Source organism: Equus quagga, chromosome 1, assembly GCF_021613505.1.
Source record: "Equus quagga isolate Etosha38 chromosome 1, UCLA_HA_Equagga_1.0, whole genome shotgun sequence".
NCBI lineage: Eukaryota > Metazoa > Chordata > Mammalia > Perissodactyla > Equidae > Equus > Equus quagga.
In genome coordinates this window covers 155,047,006-155,067,139 of record NC_060267.1, presented here as the reverse complement: position 1 = coordinate 155,067,139, position 20,134 = coordinate 155,047,006, and the positions used below count along the sequence as shown (strand labels likewise).

General features: G+C 33.5%; 1 protein-coding gene across 9 annotated transcripts in view; it reads right to left on the bottom strand.

The window, feature by feature from the left end:
- Positions 1 to 20,134, bottom strand: part of SLC4A7 (solute carrier family 4 member 7) — a 102,196-nt gene that overhangs the window by 5,940 nt on the left and 76,122 nt on the right. For 8 of the 9 annotated variants that reach the window (XM_046661377.1, XM_046661407.1, XM_046661436.1 and 5 more), the window contains 9 exons: positions 18,967 to 19,072; positions 16,679 to 16,840; positions 16,171 to 16,284; positions 13,514 to 13,675; positions 13,077 to 13,328; positions 9,040 to 9,108; positions 7,456 to 7,629; positions 3,096 to 3,227; positions 737 to 834 (listed from right to left, as the gene is read on the bottom strand). In XM_046661377.1, coding sequence (XP_046517333.1) covers positions 737 to 834; positions 3,096 to 3,227; positions 7,456 to 7,629; positions 9,040 to 9,108; positions 13,077 to 13,328; positions 13,514 to 13,675; positions 16,171 to 16,284; positions 16,679 to 16,840; positions 18,967 to 19,072 — 1,269 coding nt within the window. The remainder of the gene's footprint in view (positions 1 to 736; positions 835 to 3,095; positions 3,228 to 7,455; positions 7,630 to 9,039; positions 9,109 to 13,076; positions 13,329 to 13,513; positions 13,676 to 16,170; positions 16,285 to 16,678; positions 16,841 to 18,966; positions 19,073 to 20,134) is intronic. The other variant, XM_046661426.1, reaches the window with a different exon arrangement.

Sequence of the window (20,134 nt, the reverse complement as noted above, 5' to 3'; positions counted from 1 at the left end):
ACACATTCTAAAACTGATTTTTCTAACATAAAAGCTAATCGGAAGTGGAATAAACGTACAGAAATAGGAATCAGATCTGTGCATAAAAACGTTTTTAATCTTTTAAAACTACAAAAAAGTTTACATTTCCCAATCTCTATCTTTAGTTCTTAAATTTAAAAAATAACCACCAAAATCATACATGATAAACAATACGAAACAATAATTTTTCCATAAGATAAGCCCTTACTGCCAAAGGTCAAATGGCCCCTCTAGAAACTGGGAGAGTTCCAGGGCCTCTAAACATAGTGACATATTAGAAGGTTATCAAAATATGGATTATAAATGCTTATTTTCCACCACACACTGACTCCAGCGGTAATGAATAGCAGAAAGGAAAAAGCTGTACTACTATGAGAAAGGGAATATGATGAGACTCGTGTACTGATTTTAAACTTCACTAAAACAGACAGAGTGATGAAAGACAATTACATCTTGTCTGCTTGGCATGGAAGTCAGTTTAAGGCTCTGGTCCAAGTGCAGCTTTGTCTTCACTCCTGCCTATAACCTGGGTGGGGAAGAATCGAGGGACTTCCTTTTCATGCTGCATGAAGTCCTCCTTTAGTTGATGTGCCAGATGCAGTTTTTGTCATCGTTTTAAAAATAGATATCACTACTTTAAAGAAGCATTACATGGTTTATTCATGCACTTGACATGTACATAGAACACATTTTACAAAATAAAGTTTTATCTCACCTATATTTTAGGGCCTTAACTGGAATTTGCAAGAGACTACCCCCTTCAAATGGAAGGTGCACAGTATCGTCATCAGCTTGCAGCATTCGTTCAGCTTCCTATAGAACACATATGTGAAGAGATTACTTTTCCCAGAGTATTTCCAGGAGGACCAATTAATATACAATATCTTAAAGAATTAGAAACCCAAACTGGCAATAAATATAACATATCTGCTATGACTGAAAAATTCATTTTACTATTATGAACACATACCTGTAGTACAAAACGAAAATAACCACTTGTAAAGATTAATTTTAAATGATTATAACTTTCATTTCTGTAAGTTAATCATTAATACTATTATAAAGCCAATTTAGCTACATAAATCCTATTATCAATTATGATGTAAGTATATAATGAAAAATAAAACTTTGTGAAATCTCATGGTTCTCATTACAACAGAATATAAGTAAAACTTCATTTAGATAAGCCAAGGTTTCTCAATCTCAGTAATACTGACATTTAGGGTCAAACAATTCTTTGTTGTAGGAGGCAATCCTGTGTATGTAGGATGTTTAGCAGCATCCTAGGCCTCTACCCATTAGATGCTAGTAGCAGCCCCTCCAGTTTTGACACTCAAAAATGTCTCAGATGTTGAAATATGTTCCCTAAGGAGAAGAGTCTCCCCAGGTTAAGAGCAACTTAGATACGAGACAGGAACCAAAATTATGATATCATAATAACTTGGGGGCATTGAAGGGAGACACAGGGCAGTAAAACAGAGACTGAGACAGCATCATACTCCTCTTTCTTACTAACAGAAATCCCACTATTTGGAAGTGGCAGAGTGCCCAGCTTCAAAAAAAAAAAAAGATGAAAAACTAAAACCTAAATTTCCCAGCAACTCAAGTGTGCCATGTGATGCAAGCAGAACGTACTGGGTGACATTTCTGGAAAGACTCCTTAAAACAGGACAACAGGGTAAAACCCATTTTGCTTTCTCTCCCCCATGCCCTCCTCCTTCCTGCTGTCTCTAATGCTCACATGATAGCTCAAGTTCAGCAGCCATTTTGACCCATGAGGCGATTCTGAGGATGGAAAGTGTCAGCTGGGGATGGGAGAGAAGCAGCACAGGAGCCATCACACTAGATCACTTACTTTCAAGACTTTTACATGAGAATCAACTCTTGTGTTTCAGCCACTTTTACTTTTGTTTTCTGTTATATACAACCGAACCTTATTCTAACTGATACGGAAGTAATAAACAGGCAGTTTTACCTAAGTGTCTTACAAATAAACTGTATCCTATTTGAAAAATCATCAAAAGCGCATAACCATGTACATAAATAATACAGCTTTGGAGAAAACAAAAATCTTTTAAAACTTTTGGAGGCTCAATTCAAATTAGTATTCCAATTAGTATCCTAATTAAAGAGTCATAATTTTTGTTGAAGAATAAACATAAAACTAGTAATTCTGCCTTAAATCAGTCCTGAATAATCAATCTAAACCATGAAAAAATGCCAGCAGGCCTTAAACACATTTGCCTGCAAAGGTATAAATTATGTTGCTTTTTCTCAAAAATTAGGAAAAAACTCCAGTAATTTTAAGATCTCTATTTAAACGGACTACAACATTTAAAAATGTGTATCTTTCTTCTTATCTTTGATTTTCAAACAGTGTTCTGAATGGGAAAATGGAGTGAGGCCTAAAATCAACAAAATCATCTATGCTTCATACATAATGCCTACTTTTCCTTTCTACTAAGTAATAGCATTGAGCTGGTTACAAAAAAAACAAAACAAAACAAAATCAAATTCAGAATCTAGTATTAATGTAAATCTCAGTATACAAATCAACTAATGGTAATAATACTGCATATAAAGATTAAAGCTTTATTATACTTTTTGTCAAAAGATACTTAAAATCCTTGTTGCCATCATGTATGCCAGATTATTAAAATACTGTTAAAATTTAAATGTATTTATACATTTAAGGTTAAATTAGATGGTAGACTATGATGTAGAATTATTTCGTATTACCTATGTTTTAATACTGCTAGACTCTTCTAAGTGTCGACTAAGTACACCCGACATGTAATTTTTAGAAAGTGTGTTGTGTCAGGGCTGTGGGGAGGCAAGTTGGTAAAAATGGGTAAGAGCCTGTTTGGAACAAGTTACCTACTAACCTCTCTCTGCCTCAGTTTCTTTATTTGTAAGTTGGGGATAATAAAAGTACTTACACTTTATAATAATAAGATTCTTAGGAGAATTAAAGGCCTTCATGCTTGTAAAGTGACAGTAATAGTGCCTACTACTTGGTACAAAATATTAAAACAACAAGTGAATGGTGTATATTTAAAACTCTGTCATTTTACCTCTTTTTCTTTTTTCTTTTTGTCATCTTCTTTCTTTTTCTTACTCTCTGGCATGAGATCATCAAGCCAACTAAGTTCCCTCTTTGTGAAACAGAGGTCCATGAGTTTGCGTACAAAGACCAATGCAAGAACCTTAAGAAAGTGGGGGAGAGAATATTTAAGTAACATCTAAAAAGATGTAAATTATATCACTTGAAGAGAGAAAGACTATTTATTAAAGCATAAATAACAAAAAAATACTTCATATATTTTATTTTAAAATGATTTCCCCACCACCTTATTTCAAACAAACTGAGACACCTATTTATCTTTTTTGAACTTTCTGCTCAAAGAAAAGACATAAAGGAAATGGCATTTTCAATCTTTCCCTATATAAATCCCTTACACTCTGAATAAAATTATAAGGCAGATTAAGCATGCTGAGTAAAACAAGATTATTAATTTTTATAATGATTTTGGATTATACACATTATAGAAGTAGATAGAACTTTAAAAATCTGACATAATGCATTAGAGAACCTATTAGGTTTTAACTTTCCAATCATATTTCTGAAAAAGACATATTATTACTTTAATTTGCTTTTCTTTAACTGCTAAGGTTGAAGATGTTTTCAAATGTTCACTGGCCGTTTGGATTTCCTCTTCTGTTACTTATTACTTCCTATCCTTTGCCTGCTTTTCAATTGGTTGTTATGACTTTTGCTCATGAATTCATAAAGAGTTCTGGGGAGTTTGGATAGAAATACTTATCTGCCTTGTATGTTACAAATACTTTCTCCAAATTCACAATCTGATTTTACTGTCTATGGACACAGAAAACATTTAATCATCATGTAGTCAAATATATCTTTCTTTTACAGTTGGGTTTTCCCTATCTTCTTTGAAAAGTTACCCTCAATCACTGGATTACACAAACATTCCTCTAAATTTTCTACTACAATTTATTTTAACATTTAAATCCTAACTTCATTTATGATTTCCTTCTGAATACGGTATCAGTTAGGGAGAGCAACCTTAATTAGCAAGCAGTATAGAGTTAAATCTTCTAACACTATATATTAAACTTTCCCACTTAAATGAATTACCACCTTTAATGAAATAATCTGCTTATGGTATTTAAGTGGTAAATTCGCATATATTCTGATAAATCTCTGGACTCAATCTATTTTCTGATCTATTTATCTATTCCCATCCCAATTCCAGATTGTGTTAGCTACATGTACTTGACACCAATTTTTAAATATTTCGTTACTAAAATAGTATGGTATCAGCACAGGAACAGTCAAGTCCCTCACTTCCAGACCCAGGCAGGAATTCTTAATTATAATTATCTTTGTTTTGATATTCTCTGGTATTTATTATATCTTTATTTTTTCATTAACATATAATTTATATATAACAAAATACAAAAACAGCAAGTGTACAGATTGATGCTTTTGACAAATGTAAATACTGATGTAACCCACACCCAAAAAAACATATAGAACATTTCTACCCTCCACGTTGTTGGGACTCTGGCATTTATTTTTCTCTATAAGCTTTAAAATTATCCAGTTCATACTGACACCAACCTCCTCCCTCCAAACACAGACACAAATAAAACTCTAGTAAAATTTCTACTTGGAAGTGATATTTTTATAATACTAACTCTGCAAAACAAAGCGTAAGGTATATCCTTCTATTTGTTCAGGTCTTAATTTCATGCCTTTCAATATTGTTATGGGTCGATTTGTGTCCCCCAAGAAAGATATATTTAAGTCCTAACCCCTAATACCTCAGAATATGATCTTATTTGGAAATAGGGTTGTTGCAGATGTAATTAATTAAGACAAGGTCATACTAGAGTAGGGTGGGCTCCTAACACGCTATGCCTGGTGTCCTCATAAAATGGTCATATGAAGACAGAGTGACTCACAGGGAGAACACCATGTGACAAACGAAGGCAGACTGGAGTTCAGCAGTTGCAAGCCAAGGAATGCCAAAGATTGTCAGCAAACCACCAGAAGCTAGGAAGAGACAAGAAAGGATTCCCCACAGGTTTAAGAGGGAGCATGACCCCGTCTACACCTTGATTTCTGATCTGTAGCCTCTAGAATTGTGAGAGAAAAAATTTCTGCTGCTTTAAGCCAACGAGTTGGTGGTATTTTGTTATAGCAGCCCTAAGTACTAATAAATGTTAAGTTCTTTTCCTTTTGAATTTTTTCTTCAGTATTTTATAGTTTTTGGTCACTATTGTAAATACGATTTTTTTCCATTTCCATTTTTAACATTACTACTAAGACAGAGCCTATACCTTAATCCTCATGTTCTCTTGTATCCAGCCACCTAACAAAATTCTTATTAATTCTATTAGGGCTTTTAGTCTTCTTTGTTTGAGTCATTTGGGTTAACAGGTATACAATCACATTATCGACAAACAATGTTATCTCCTCTTTATACCAATTATATTATTCTTACTTTATATTACAGAACCTTCAATTCAATATAAAATAACAGTAGTAACAGTGAACTTTATTATATGAAAACTCATTTACAAATTTTTATTCACAATGACTGAATTTTATAAAACGTGTATCTGTGATTATGTTCATAATTTTTGATGCTGAATTATTATGTAACCATGATATATTACTTATAGAAACACTAAAAATCTATTTGTTAATTCCTTAAGATTTTGCATTTATATTAGTAGGTGAGGAAGCACTATAGCTCTTTCGTTCAACTTTTTTGGGGTTTGATATGAAGATCTTGCTAGTGTTTCATGAGAAAAAAATGCAGTTTTCATATTTTCCTTTGGTCTAGAATAATTAAAGGAGTACTGGAATTAACTGTTCTTTAAAATTCAGCTGTTAACCCATCTGGGTCTGGTACTCCAGGAGCAGATCTTTAAACATTTTTCCAGTCTCTTCTATGCAATGGGGTTATACATATGCATAGGTTTTATACCTTCTCTTTGGGTCACTTCTGGAAACGTACGTACAGCATAGAAATAAGGCATTTATTTAGATGAGGGGTAGGTAGACAACAGGCTTTGGGTTAAATCTGGTATGCCACCTGTTTTGTATGGCCTGTGATTCAAGAATAGTTTTTATATATGAACATCTGGAATTGATTTGATGATAGGGAACAGTAACTTTGAATCCCAATTAAGTGAAATATTATCCCAAATGAAAAAGAATTCTATTCTTCTCATTAGTAGTCTTTCATTTTAAAACACTATAAAATTACTTTTGAATTTCACCAATAAGCAACTGTGGAAATTTTTCTCTTGTTATGTAAGTGCCTATATAAAATTCTCATGGCCTACAAAGCCTAAAATATTTACTAACTGATCCTTTAAGGAAAAAAGTTTGTTGACCTCTGCTATAGATGTTCAAATTTACTACTATAGATTCATGCAATATTTTCATAAAGCCTGTAGAATCTCTTCCACAGCTGTGGCTATGTTTCTTCTCTTTCTTAGTCTTGTAGATTTCACTCATTCTCTTCTTTACTCAAGCTTGGGAAGAGTTTATCCATTAGTTATCTTTACAAATAAAAAACTTGGTTGCTTTTAAGTCTTTTTGAATAATAAAGGCAATGAAGGGCATACATTTTCCTATGATTATAACTTTAGCTGCAACCCATAGACTTTGTTAAAAAGTTCTCCATTTCAGTACCTCCACAATGGTTTTTTAACTCAATTTTCTACCCAGGGATAATTTCAGCATTTAAAGTCTAAATGTTTCAGATTATTCTAGTGACTTTTAATTATTTATCTGTAATTTAATTTATTTGTGATCGGGGAATATTACCTGTATAATTTTTATAGCCTTTTAATTTTTTAAGAATTTCTTTGTGGCCATGTACATAATTAATTTTTACATGGTATTTACAAAAGGAAGAATATTCACTATTTGCAAGATGCAACATTCTGTGATAATTTAGTGAATTATACTGTCTTATTAATATTACCTATAATCTTTATTACTTTTTAACTTCTAGATTTGTCAATTTCTGAAAAAGATGCATTGAAATATCCTATTAAAGAACCATGTAGTTCTAGTTGCTTGCTTTTTACATTTGGCTATCTTATTTATTCTATAAATGTTCCAAATTCTAAAGTTGTTTAAAAATACAAAACAGCGTTCTATATAGCTGAAGGACTAAAAAACAAAACTAAAATTTAAAAAATGACAACCAAGTTTTGAAAATGATTGGTTTAATAGCTAGAAAGGGCTAATTCATATTTCTAAACACCTAATGTGCTTAAAATGGGCTATTGCTTTTCTCAAAGTCAATTATAAATATTAATAAAAAAATTACTATGAAAACACAAAAATGTTACTAATTAGTGACAAAGTCTGGAAAAAAAACTTACCATCATGGGAAAAACTACTGCTGCAGCTGAAGCTTTTATCACCCACAGCAGAACCAGACACGTGAGCTGAATGACTGTGAAGATGTGCACCTTCCAGAGAGGCACATACCGGAGGTAGATCAGATCGGGCTGATGCTTGGCAGGCATCCCAAATAACTTTATACGGTCAAAAAACTATGAATCAAATGGAAAACAAAACAAAGTTTTCAACAAAAATATCATTTCTGCTACTTAAGAAAAGAAATTATATTTAACTTTAAGAAATTATAATTCAACTTTAAGAAATTCTAATCAACTTTGTGATTTAAACTATAATTTCCTTGATATGTTCTGATAGTATAAGAAAATGTTTCAGTATAGAATATTTAGATCCAAGGAGAAAAAAAAATGAAGGAAATCATTTGAACTAATGCAATTAATTTAATCAGAAAGCTCAAGCTAAAATGTTTTAATTTAGGGGATTAAAATATTTCTATAAATTTATCTGCTGTAATCAAACGCGTAAGTCATTTAATCTCTTTAAATTTGTTTTCTAATATATACAATACAAAGTAATAAGCTTCTAAGTTCCTTTCCAAGTCTAACATTACCAATTCTATGAAAACAACTTGAGGTAAAAATTATCAATTTTTCATCCACTGAAATGGAAACTGTGAGCAAATTCTTTTATCTTTTTGAGCTTTACTTTCCTGATGTATAAAATGGGAACAAGACATCTCACAAAATTGTAAAAAAAAAATCAAGTGAGTTGATGAAATCATTTCTTGACCAGTAGAGAGTAGATCCTGGACTGTGCTGAAAAAATAAAGACTCTGAGGAGTCTTGCCAGCCACTTAGCTGGCAACTTTAGACAACATGCTTTCCATGACAGGAGGTGATCGTGTGGTGCCAACTGTGCTTTATGAGCTCAATGTTTTACACTAGGATTGGATTCATATAAATCTTAATAAATGTCATCAGGTCATTTTCTAGGAAGTATGATAAATAAGACAAAACAGAAAAGTGAAATCACTGGCCTTGGCTCCATTGCTTATTTTGTCCAGAACCTTCAGTAAGTCCCTCTATTTCTGTTTCCTGATTTATGAAATTAGTGTTCCTTCCTTTCCTGCTTCCCAACATTGTTTTGAGGATCACAGAAAATAATTTATGTACTAGGCTTTATCATCAACTGTATTGCACCATACAAATGGCTGATATTATCATTTTTATAGAAAACTAATACCTATTTTTTCTTTGTAAGCGCTGCAATTGCTATTCTACATGTCACAAACAGCACTTTTTCCCCATTCCAATCCTTCTGATCCTCCCTCTTACTATACCACTCTTTATAGATAGTTACAGGGCCTTTCACTGGCTTCAATTAAAGATAGGTAAGGACCATATCAGTTCCTGATCTCATTCTCAGGGGGAGAAAAATGTGCAGAAAGCAATAACCTTAGAAGGTATAGATTTGAAGTCACCCACAGTTAACCTGTCCCCAAAATGTCAGAGTTGAGAATAAATCAATACCATCATAAAAACAATCTCTGCAAGTTTGAAATATTTTAAGTTTTTCTACAAAACCAACAAATACTTAAGACTTGCCTGGATTCCTTTTAATGAGGAAACTCCCATGTAAAGGAAAACACCATACAGAACAGGCATTGGAATAAACTGCAAGTAAAATGACCACGGTTAGAAACCATGCTACAAAAACAATTTCACAGTAATAAATACACAAAAACAGTCAGTGAATACCTATGGAGACAGAATGAAAAGATCCTTCAGTGATGAGACCTAACTTTTCTGTAAATAAGAAAAATAATAGTGAACAATAACCTCTTTGAAAAATTGTATCTCTTCTACATATTCCTTCCTAAAAACCACTGTATGTCCAGTGGTCAAGAGCAAGGGCACTACAATCAGACTACTTGGTTCAAAAACCCAGTTAACCTCCTCTTGAGCCTTACCCTCTCTGTGCTTTGGTTTCCATATCAGATTGCCAGGAACATTAAAGGCTTTCGAACACATGAAATACTCAGAAAAGCACATGGAACATACCAATCACTCTAAAAACGTTAGGTATTATTATTACTACCACTACCCCTACAGTGACTATTACACAGTACCACTTACTGAATATAATAATTGAACTCCACCCCCAAAAGAAAGCCCTTAATACTTTGGCAGTTAGGGGGATCTGAAAGTGCCCACCTAGCTCATGCCTAGGCATGCTACAGGAAAGCTATTAACAGGCCCCATCCATTTACTCAAAACCACAAGCAGCACTCTGACCTAAGGGAGAGGCTTATAAAGGAAAAAGATCTAAGAGCTACAGAGGAAAACCACATCCACTCTCTACTAAACAACCTAGTATGTCCTTCCTAAGGACCCTGGGAGAAAAAAATAATTCAGGAAGGGAAAAAGATGTTAAAAATCTCATCAACAGGGGCTGGCTCTGTGGCCGAGTGGTTAAGTTCGCACGCTCCGCTGAGGCGGCCCAGGGTTCGGATCCTGGCAGTGGACATGGCACCACTCGTCAGGCCACATTGAGGCGGCGTCCCACATCCCACAACTGGAGGGACCTGCAACTGAGATATACAACTATGTACGGGGGGGTTTGGGAAGATAAAGCAGGAAAAAAAGAAAGAAGAAGAAGATTGGCAACAGTTGTTAGCTCAGGTGCCAATCTTTAAAAAAAAAATCTCATCAATAGCCTCAGGGAATTTCAAGAAAATATTTTATCCAGAAAGCAACTTCAGAATGCTAAGAAAAGGAATAATCAGAATGAAAAAAGCTTCTGGAAATTAAAAATATCATTATTAAAATAATTAAAAAGAATTTTGTAATAATGATTTTGCTAAGACTAAAGAGATCAGTAAGAAAAATGGAGGAAATTTTCTTTATTAATTAGAGTAGAGGACAGGAATGTGAGAACATATCCAGAAGATCTAATATCTGTCTAATTGGAACTGAAGAAATATCTAACAGAGACAACAGAAGAGAAAATAAACAATAGAAGAAAATTCTCACAGTTGAAGGCACAAGTTTCCAGAGTAAAATGACCCACAGGGAGACAAGCAGGGTAAATGAAAAGTCCCTACCTACCTATCTATCTATCTACCTACCTACCTACCTAAATATCCTAGAGAAATTTCAGAACAGAAAGAAGAGTAAAAGGAAACTTTGGTAGCTTCTAGAAAAGAAAAAAAATGCCTCCGAAGTTACAAAAACCAAATTGGGATCAGATTTCTTGTTAAGACCACTGATCTCTAGGAAACAATGACTTTACAACTCAAAAAATAATAATTTTGAACCTTGAAATGTATATCCAACTATCAATGAAATGTGAGGGTAATTTTGAAACATGCAAGATCTCTGAAAGTTGACCACCCATGTTACTGCATACGAAAAAGTTACTCAAGGAATTCCCCTAGCTATACAAAAAAGAAATACAAGAAAAAGTGGAACGTGTATGTACAATTCTTTTTTTAAGTAAGGGAAGTTAATAGATATTAAGAAAACTTATTGGGTCTTGAGATTTGGGCTGTTTTTTTCAAGCAGAAGGAGCTTATTGAAATAGGGTATGTTTCTGCCTCCATGCAGGCCCATATCACTGCTTAGTCCTTCACGAATGTTTATATCATCATAATATGGTTTATGTGTTCCCAGCGGGTTTACGTTTTTATAATTTAACTTACAGAAAAAGCATAGAAGATTTAATTGTAATTACAGCACAGAATGTAAATGTTGGTAACCTCTACAATAATAAAACTAAAAACATAGCCAACAAAAGGCAGGTGATGGAAGGAAGAGTTGGGAAGGTGAGCACTTAAGCATGCTTAATCTCGTGAAAGACATAATCTTAGGTCACTCGCTCTCAAACTTTCTGGATCTGGACCCCTTTACACTCTTAAAAAGTACTGAGGACCCTCCCTCCAAATACTTTTGCTTATGTTGATTATATATATCGATATGTATTGATATGTATTGATATTGATATATATAGATAAGATATAAATAGATATTCACCATATTAGAAATTAAAAGAAAAACTTTATTTAATTCATTTAAAAATAATAATAAATCCATTACAAGTTAATATAAAGAATGTATTTTTTATGAAAAACTATAATTTCAAAAAAAATAAAGTGAGAAGAGTAGGATTTGTTTTGTATTTCTGTAAATCTCTTTAGTGGGTGGCTTAACAGAAGACAACTGAATTCTCCTATCTGCATCTGCATTTCAATCTGCTCAGTGTTGTTCTGGCTGAGGCACATGCAGAAAATCCAGCCTCACACAGTTATGTAACTGGAAAGGGGAGGATCTGGAGGTCCTCAGACCAGACTTTGAGAATCACTCTTAGATAAAGAGATTCAGTTTAAAGATAATAAAGTGAAAAAATTACAAAAGTATTTAAAATCATAATGGTGATAACCACCAAAATAACTTAAAAAACAAAGTCAAAAGAGTTTACCTCTGGAGAGCTGCCTTTGGAAACTGAGGGAAAATATGGAGACTAACTTCTCAATTTAGAGCTTTCTTGATATTCTACTTCAATTTTTCCGCTTCTATGCAGTTAATACTTTAAAAATTTTAAAACTATTCACAAAATTTAAAGGGCAACTGTCTTCATCAGTAGGGAGGGCAGCCCCGTACGACCGCACTCAATAGTCCTCCGTTGCCGCAAGCGCTTCTTCCAGCACACTCAGCACTACGTGGGAACTGCCCGCTCACCTATCTGCTTCACCAACTAGACTGCAAGTTCTTAAAAGTAGATAATAATGTATCCTATTTATTATTGTTTCCCCAGTGCACAGGTAAGTACTCAACAGATATTTGGTGAATACCTGGCTTCTACAAAATCCACAAAGAGGCCAAAGAATTCTAGTATTTATAATTTTCTTACTTAATACATAACACACACATGCACACATAAACACCCCAAGTTTGTATCCTAATTTATAAATGGTATACAACTCTTCACAATTTTCTTTACAACAAAATAAGCAAAACATCAAGGAAAAAAAAAAGAGAGCTCTTTCATGATGAATAGAAAACTTCTGATTAGATATTTAACTATGTCTACTATGGTCACTGTGAGTTTTTGTAAATCACTAGTTTCAATAGGATGTGTATAGTAAAAATCAGACTGACTAAAAGATGTTTAACATAAAAGATAATTTCTTACATGCTTCATTTATAATATTAGCTGTATTTGTTTTTCTAATGAGTGCTACTACTTTGTGTTTCATTTAGTTTATCAGGAAGAATGCACTGATTTAATTAATAGCAATGTTACTTCTACATTTTAGTTAACTAAGTTTTCATCCATCTTTCAATATTACTTCCTCTAATATGCCTATAAAATCCTCTGGGTATATTCTTCTTTTAGACCATAACTAAGCTACGAATTAACTCCTTCCAAAACTCTATAGTCTTTACTCCTATTCTTTTTTTTTAAATGATACATCTAACACTAAAATGGCCACTATACTGAAAATCATACCAAAATATTATTTTCCAAGCAAATTCTAGGAAATGAAACTGACTTTAGATATTTTAATGTTTTATTTTCATACAACCAAGTATAAATTTTATAGTAAAGAAGATTTTAAAACATTGCAATAAACAGATTTTACCTTTAGTATTGAAGTCATGAACACAGAGAGGCCCATTAGAATAAAAATCATTAGCCCTGTAACCCGCTGTTCACGAATTCCCAAAAACTTAGGTTGTTCCCCTGGAGCAGAACATTCAGATTCAACTTTTAAGCTGTTGACATGACTTATTGACAACACTGTTGCAGCCACAAACCATGGAAGTCCCATGACAGAGCAAACTCCCAACATAACACCAACCATGAGCAAATCAAGGTGATAGCCAGCTCCTTTCTGAAAAGGGAAATGAACACCAATATTTATAAGTCTAAATCGTTCTTTTAGTTTAAAATTCTATACTACTTATAAAGAGAGAGGAAATTAACTTCCATGTTACATCTTTTAACGTTCTAGTCATTATGAAAACACCTCAAACTCCTGAAGAAATTATAATACTTGAGACAAAATTTAAAAATTACCTTCAATTTGTGCTCCTTTCTGTTTATGATTACAGCTGTAATTTGTTGATCCATAAAGATGAGAATGGTACAAAGCAGAGCTGGAATAGCAGCTATTAATAAGGTCCACCAAGGATTTTCTCCCAATGGGCTTATGATCCAGCCCCTATTTGGATCAGTAGGCTGTTACAAAATCAAACATAAAAAAAAAAAGAAAAAAAGTTTCCTTCTCCTACTGCACAAAATTTCCACAGCATAGACTGTGTCTATTCCAAGAAATGCCAAGGGATCAATCAGAAAGAACTGGAATAAATCTTAGGATGTATGGTGAATTATTTGCAAAGATAGCCACAGGAATTCTTCCCATCCCTAGACGGAGGTCCCTAGTCCAGGTGATGTAGCCACTCTCCATTTGAGGTAGAGTCTCCTCTCCTTGAACCTACGGTTTACTGTAACCAACAGAATGAGGGCCAAAGTGACACCGTGTGATTTCTGACTCGACCTCAAGAGCCCTTGCAGCTTCTTCTTTAACCCTCTTGGAATCCTGAGATAAGCTGTTAAGCAAGCCTGGATAAGCTTTCTTGAGGATGAGACACAAGGTGGTGAGAGAGGGATGGGAGGCAACTACCCTAGCCGTTTTAGCCATCTGAACCGAGGTACCAGACATGTGAATGAGGCCATATTGCCCCCATCATGGCAACATATGACTGCAGCCACATGAAAGATCCCAAAACAAGAGACGAGGCCACTACCCAGCTAAGCCTAGTCCCAACTGCCAAAGACTTATGAACAAATAAAGGGTGGTTGTTTAAAAGCATTATGTTTGAGGAGGTTTGTTATACAGGAATAGATAAGGGAAGCAGAGTGTCATTTCAACATGTTCCTATCTTCTTCATATAAAGTGAAATCAATCTACTCACTAGATCAACTCCTAAACTAAACTGCTTTAGAGACCCTCCAAGAATAGTGACCTTGGCCAGGTCAGTACTAAATCAGAATTGGGCCTCAGGACAAATCATCTACTGACAGAAATCTGGCACTTTATCAGATACTAATACATTTCAATACTGTAACATAAAATTTGTTTTACAGCAAAAAACCATAAAAAATCATAAGAGTTTAGTATTCTTGGAGAATATTGAAATTTAAACATACGTTTTCATTACCTAGACTTCAATTAAGCCTGTTTTTTCTCCATGAAAACATGTGCCAATGCAAAAGGAAAATTTAATATTTTCAAATTCAGGTATTCCAATTTTCCTACACTAATGTACATTAAACTGCTTCATACTGCATAGGGATAAGCAATATTTTACTTATACAATGCACACAGCAAGTGTTCCCTGATTTGTTTCCCCAAGTGTATTTTACGCCCCTTGAAATCAGTTTGCTTCTTGAAAGCTAAATCAATAAATGAGTAACAAGGATGTATTTAAGAACCAGAATAAGGAACTGGGGCCAGGATTATAGGAAATTATATCAACACTTTGAATCAATATTAGTTTACAGTTTCACTTATTTGTAAGACTTAGTAAAAACAGAATGACTTTCATATAGTCATCTCTTAATGGCCTAAAATCTGCAGAGGCTCAATATCTATGCTTTTAAAGAAAGTCTCCAAATCTTTTTAATTATATACTCTGAGCAGCAAAATAATTTAAAAAATTATAAAAATAAAATTGAGTATATAAACCCAATGGCTCTATAGTGATTTGTGTGTTATGTTACTAATGGTTCAACATATAGCACAATTCATATAGTAAATATTAGAAAGCTTAATTGTTCTTAATTTTAGATAAAAATATAAATAGACCTTCTAAATAATTTGGTGGGTCATTTTCCACACCTGCACTCTACTCTGGAGACCACTGGTTTTAAAAACAATGTTATTTTTTTTTATCCTAATGAAAGATAAAACAGACTAAAATTATCTTCAATATATTCCTTATTTGTAATCCCTTTTAAAACTTCTGCTTCTAAAAGAAGTCACATAATTTGCTAAATGTAAATATAAGCAGTGACACCAATACTTAACTATAAGAAAATTCCAGAAACTATTCAAAAGCTATGACCTCCAACTTACGAGGGAAAATAATTAATGGATGCTATATTATGCATATGATATACTGTACAAAAAAGAACCATAGTTTGCTAATAAAAGCAAAGGGTTCATGGATGCTCATTTTTCTTGTGGAAGAACACATTTGACTCTCTCCTGATCCTGGTGGAAAATGTTACATGGAGCTTTCCAATTACTGTCAGATATGCTATCCTTCTAGAAATTTAACTAGATCTCCTTGCTACTCTTATAAATTCAAGTTTGGTTACTTTTTTAGAAAAGAATAAAAATGTTTCTTTTGCCTGGAAAGTAGATCATGAACTTGTTATGAGAGCAGGGTCAAATTTTTTTCAACGACTGCCAACTCCTCACCATGGATATTTTTACTCTGCCTGATGGACTAGCTTTGATACCTTCTTGCTTATTTCCCAAAAAGGTTCACTTGTCTCTTTTCATCTTGTCATTTTTATGTATGTGAAAAATTGATGTATTAACTTTTCCTTTCAAAGCATCAGATCTTCAGAGACTACGCATATCTTAAAAAAACTACTTAGGAGGAAGTTTCTCACTTTAGTTTAGTATACCCAAGTAACAAATAGCCAAGTGTTTTTACCCTTACCTCGAATTTTTCAGGAACATGAAGTTTAGGAGATGGAACTCCTACAAGGTAGTCAATTGCAACCATTATTACTATTGTGAGAAACACAGCAAAGTCACTGATTGTCGATCGCACCTATGTTAAAGGGATTAAGTTAACATAAACAGAAATACAACATGTTCTTTTTAAAATAATTCATATCTTTCACAGATTAAAATATGCCTTTAGAAAGCATGAATGAGGTTTTTAATTAGTAACAATGTGTCAGTGAAATATGTTTATATCCAGTATTTTTTCCAAAAGATAAGAAATATATTTCACAGTTAACCTACCATCTCTCATGGTACTGTTATCTTCCTATTGTTAGCTCAAACATGTAATATATGTTTTTGGCTATGAATAATTCTTCTATAACTATTTGACATTAAGTATTAACCTCAAACAATATATTACTGTTTTTAAATAAACCAAGGAAATGAAAACTAAAAACATGAATATTACCAGAACTCCAAAATTACACTCCAATTACCTTGGTGGGAAAATAGCGCTTGGTCTTAAATTGCTTGAGGAATGAAGACAGAAAAAATGTTGTAAAAAATAAGATGACACACCAAAAGAGCACATCTGGAATATAAGGTCCATGAAGACTACAAGCTGATCCTACAAATACACCATGAAAGGTTTTACATTCCTGGGAAAAAAGGAGAAAAAAACAGAAAAAGGGGATGAAGGGGATTCTTAGTTATGTAATAAATTACTAACGAACTTCACTGACTCTTAAGATGCTACTGATTGTAAGACACACCATTATTTTAAGGTTTACTTAGAAAGAAAAAACCACTGCCAAGTTAACTATAACACTCCACCAATTATAAGATACATCTTAAGTTCAGAGACATTATGCTTTGAAAAATATAGGCATCTTAAACCACTGAACTGAAATACAGTATTCTTGCCAAGTTACGCCATATGCTCCTTTCAACTCCATATTCCCTTCAGTGAAAGGCTAATAGTGAGTATTAATTTTCAAATGTTTCATCTGCATTCTTGCTGGTCCACAATTTTACTCTTTCCTTTGCTCCTGAACAAGTCACTTAAAACAAAAGAAGCAAACAAAAATTACCGCCATGCCTTTTTATGATCCTGAGTAGAGATGGTTGTAGTACTAAATTCAAATCAGTAATAAAAACCGTGGTTGACTTTTCTGATTTGACTCAAGACTGTGAGATTAAAGCATGGGACTATGAGCAGTAACATGACCAGTGAAATAATATTTCCATTAATAAAATCAACAATATAGCATAATATAATGCAAGTATAGAAATATACTGTCTTAGATCTTCCTTTTAGGGGAAAAAAATAACAAAAAGGCAATGAGAGATTAACAAGGCACATGCCACTCAAGTCCTTTTTATCTTCCTTATATTATAATGAGACTCACTTTAGCAACACAACTCAAGTTTATCCAAAGAAAAATAGTCACAGTTTCCATTATTCTCAATTTCTATGTGCTAAGATTAGTAAACTTACAACATGGATCATGGAAATAAAAGCTTCAACTAAAAAAAAAACCTAACACAGCCCTTTTGGATATCAAGAAAAAACACTGAAAAGACCTATGTTGATAATATTAAGACATCCTACTCACCATGAAATGAATTTTTTTTTAACAAATCACTTTCATTTGAGCACCCCTATTAACTTTAGTTCTTTCAGAACAAAAATGACTTTTTAAATGTAAAATAATAAAGCATTACTCTAAGTTGATTTACAATGCTTTACTGATATACAATGCTTTAAATCAGCACTGTCCGACAGAATTTTCTGGGATTACAGAAATACATCACTGTCTAATACAGCAGCCGGTAGTCACATGAGGTGACTGAACATCTGAAATGTGACTACTGCAACTGAGAAACTGAACTTTTAATTACTTTTATTTAATTTAAATTGAAATAGACACACGCGGCCAATAACTACTGTATTGGGCAACACAGACTTATCAATGGGATAAAATTTCAGATGATATCCTTCAAATTATATAGTTAGGAGCTAACTATCACCTTTAGGAGAAAAGAATGACTTATAATTGCTTACATGATATAAAAGAGAACCAGAGAAGCTCAGGGGATCGTGGTTTTAATTCCGATACTGCTAGCATCACTTTACACCTTTATTCCTACATCCCAACCTTGGTGTCCAAAACAGACATTCTAGGGCTCGGACAACATTTCCCAACAAAATACAAGAATTTGTAATAGTGTTCAGTACACAGTAGGTGTTCATTACATGTTTTTGCCCTTTTTCTGTTCTCTTCCCTTGGTGCTTAAGTCAGACTACTCTCTACCAAGTTAGATAAGGTTCAGTTTGACATTTAGGACATTAGCAGAGTATTCAGGATCTTCTAAATAAGCTGTTCTGAACTGATAAACTGATAAACAGACAGCAGGACAAGTGGATATAGGCTGATGTAATGGTCAACTCCAGTATGTGCAACCACAGTCCTAATAAGCATTTTGTTTGAATTTATAAATCTAAGCAGAATTAGAAACCAAAAGTATAGTCACATCTTTTTAATAACTGTATCTTGCAAGTCAAATATAGTCCATCTTTACCTCCCTTACCAGCTTCATTCTTTTCAGCCTTTACTTTTTAGTGCATGATACATAAAAATGTGGTAACTTATTTGGTCAAAACAATACTATATCCTGAAAACATACTATATTCATCAATTAAGAAGAAAATCTGGGTCTACTAAGAAAAAGCTAAAAAACTAGATTAATATTTGCAAAATCCATTATTTCATAATGTACTCACAGAAACCGTGAGATTCCCCCAGGAAATATCATGTGCTGTTACATTCTTTTCTTTCCACATCTTCAGAGTTTCATTGCTAGGGTTAGGAGGTTCATTACATACACATCTGAGAAATTAGAATAGGATAAAATTTTAAGGATCCCGTATTTCATGTTTACCTTTTATTAAATCAATCACACAATATGGTAGCTTTTAATGTCTTAACCTTTTCCCATGTTGCAAAGCAGGAAGACTAGAAAGTGAAAACGCATGAGAAACAATGGAATGGAATACAGTTTGGCTTATAGAAAGAAAACATTAACTAATACAAATATGAGTAAAGTGTTTACTCAGTGAAACTGGTTATATATAGTTCTTAGGGGGGTACTATTTTCTTTAAACATATGAGAAGATACCACTCAGTTTAGCAAGGTCACTCTCCACTAAATCTTACCTACTTAACCTCCATAGTAGCTGCGGCTGCCTCCCCACTCACAAACACATGCACAGGTCCCCAGTAAAAGTTATACTCCTATAAATTTTTTGTACTCTGACACGCCCTACCAACTCATGCTCGCCCTGTCCTGATCTTAAGATTCAGTCTTAAAGAAATAAATAAAACATAGTTTCTCATCAGGACTGGAACAGCAAAGTCATAAGGAGATCAGAGAAGTTCAGTTCATATCCAGAACTAACTCACCTAACAAAGCTAGAAAGACACACACAAGCAAAGAAACTTCTAAATGTGGATTTAAAAAATGAAAAGAAACAAACAAGAATATTCCCAATTAAATTATGAGCTGTTTGAGAAAAGGCAAGGAGCTGGACTTTGACTCACTCCAGGCTCTGTCATTTACCAGCTGTTTGACTCAAGGCAAATTTTAACATTCACAAATCTCAGTTTCTTCATATATAAAGGGCTATGATATGAATAATTAAGTAACACTATGATACGAATTATGCAACACTCCTTACTCAGAGCCTGCAAGTGGTCACAGAATGTAGGCTGAACAAATGATGTTCCCATGTAATTACTCAGTTAACCAGAAGGAGATATTGCTCTAACTGGATGGCACTAGCTATAAAAGCCGTGCTTCATAAAGGACAAAGGAGCAGGAAAAGAGAAAAGATAAAAAATAACATGAAAAAAATTAACTAGTTTAAAAGCAAAGAAGATAGCCCAAAATAG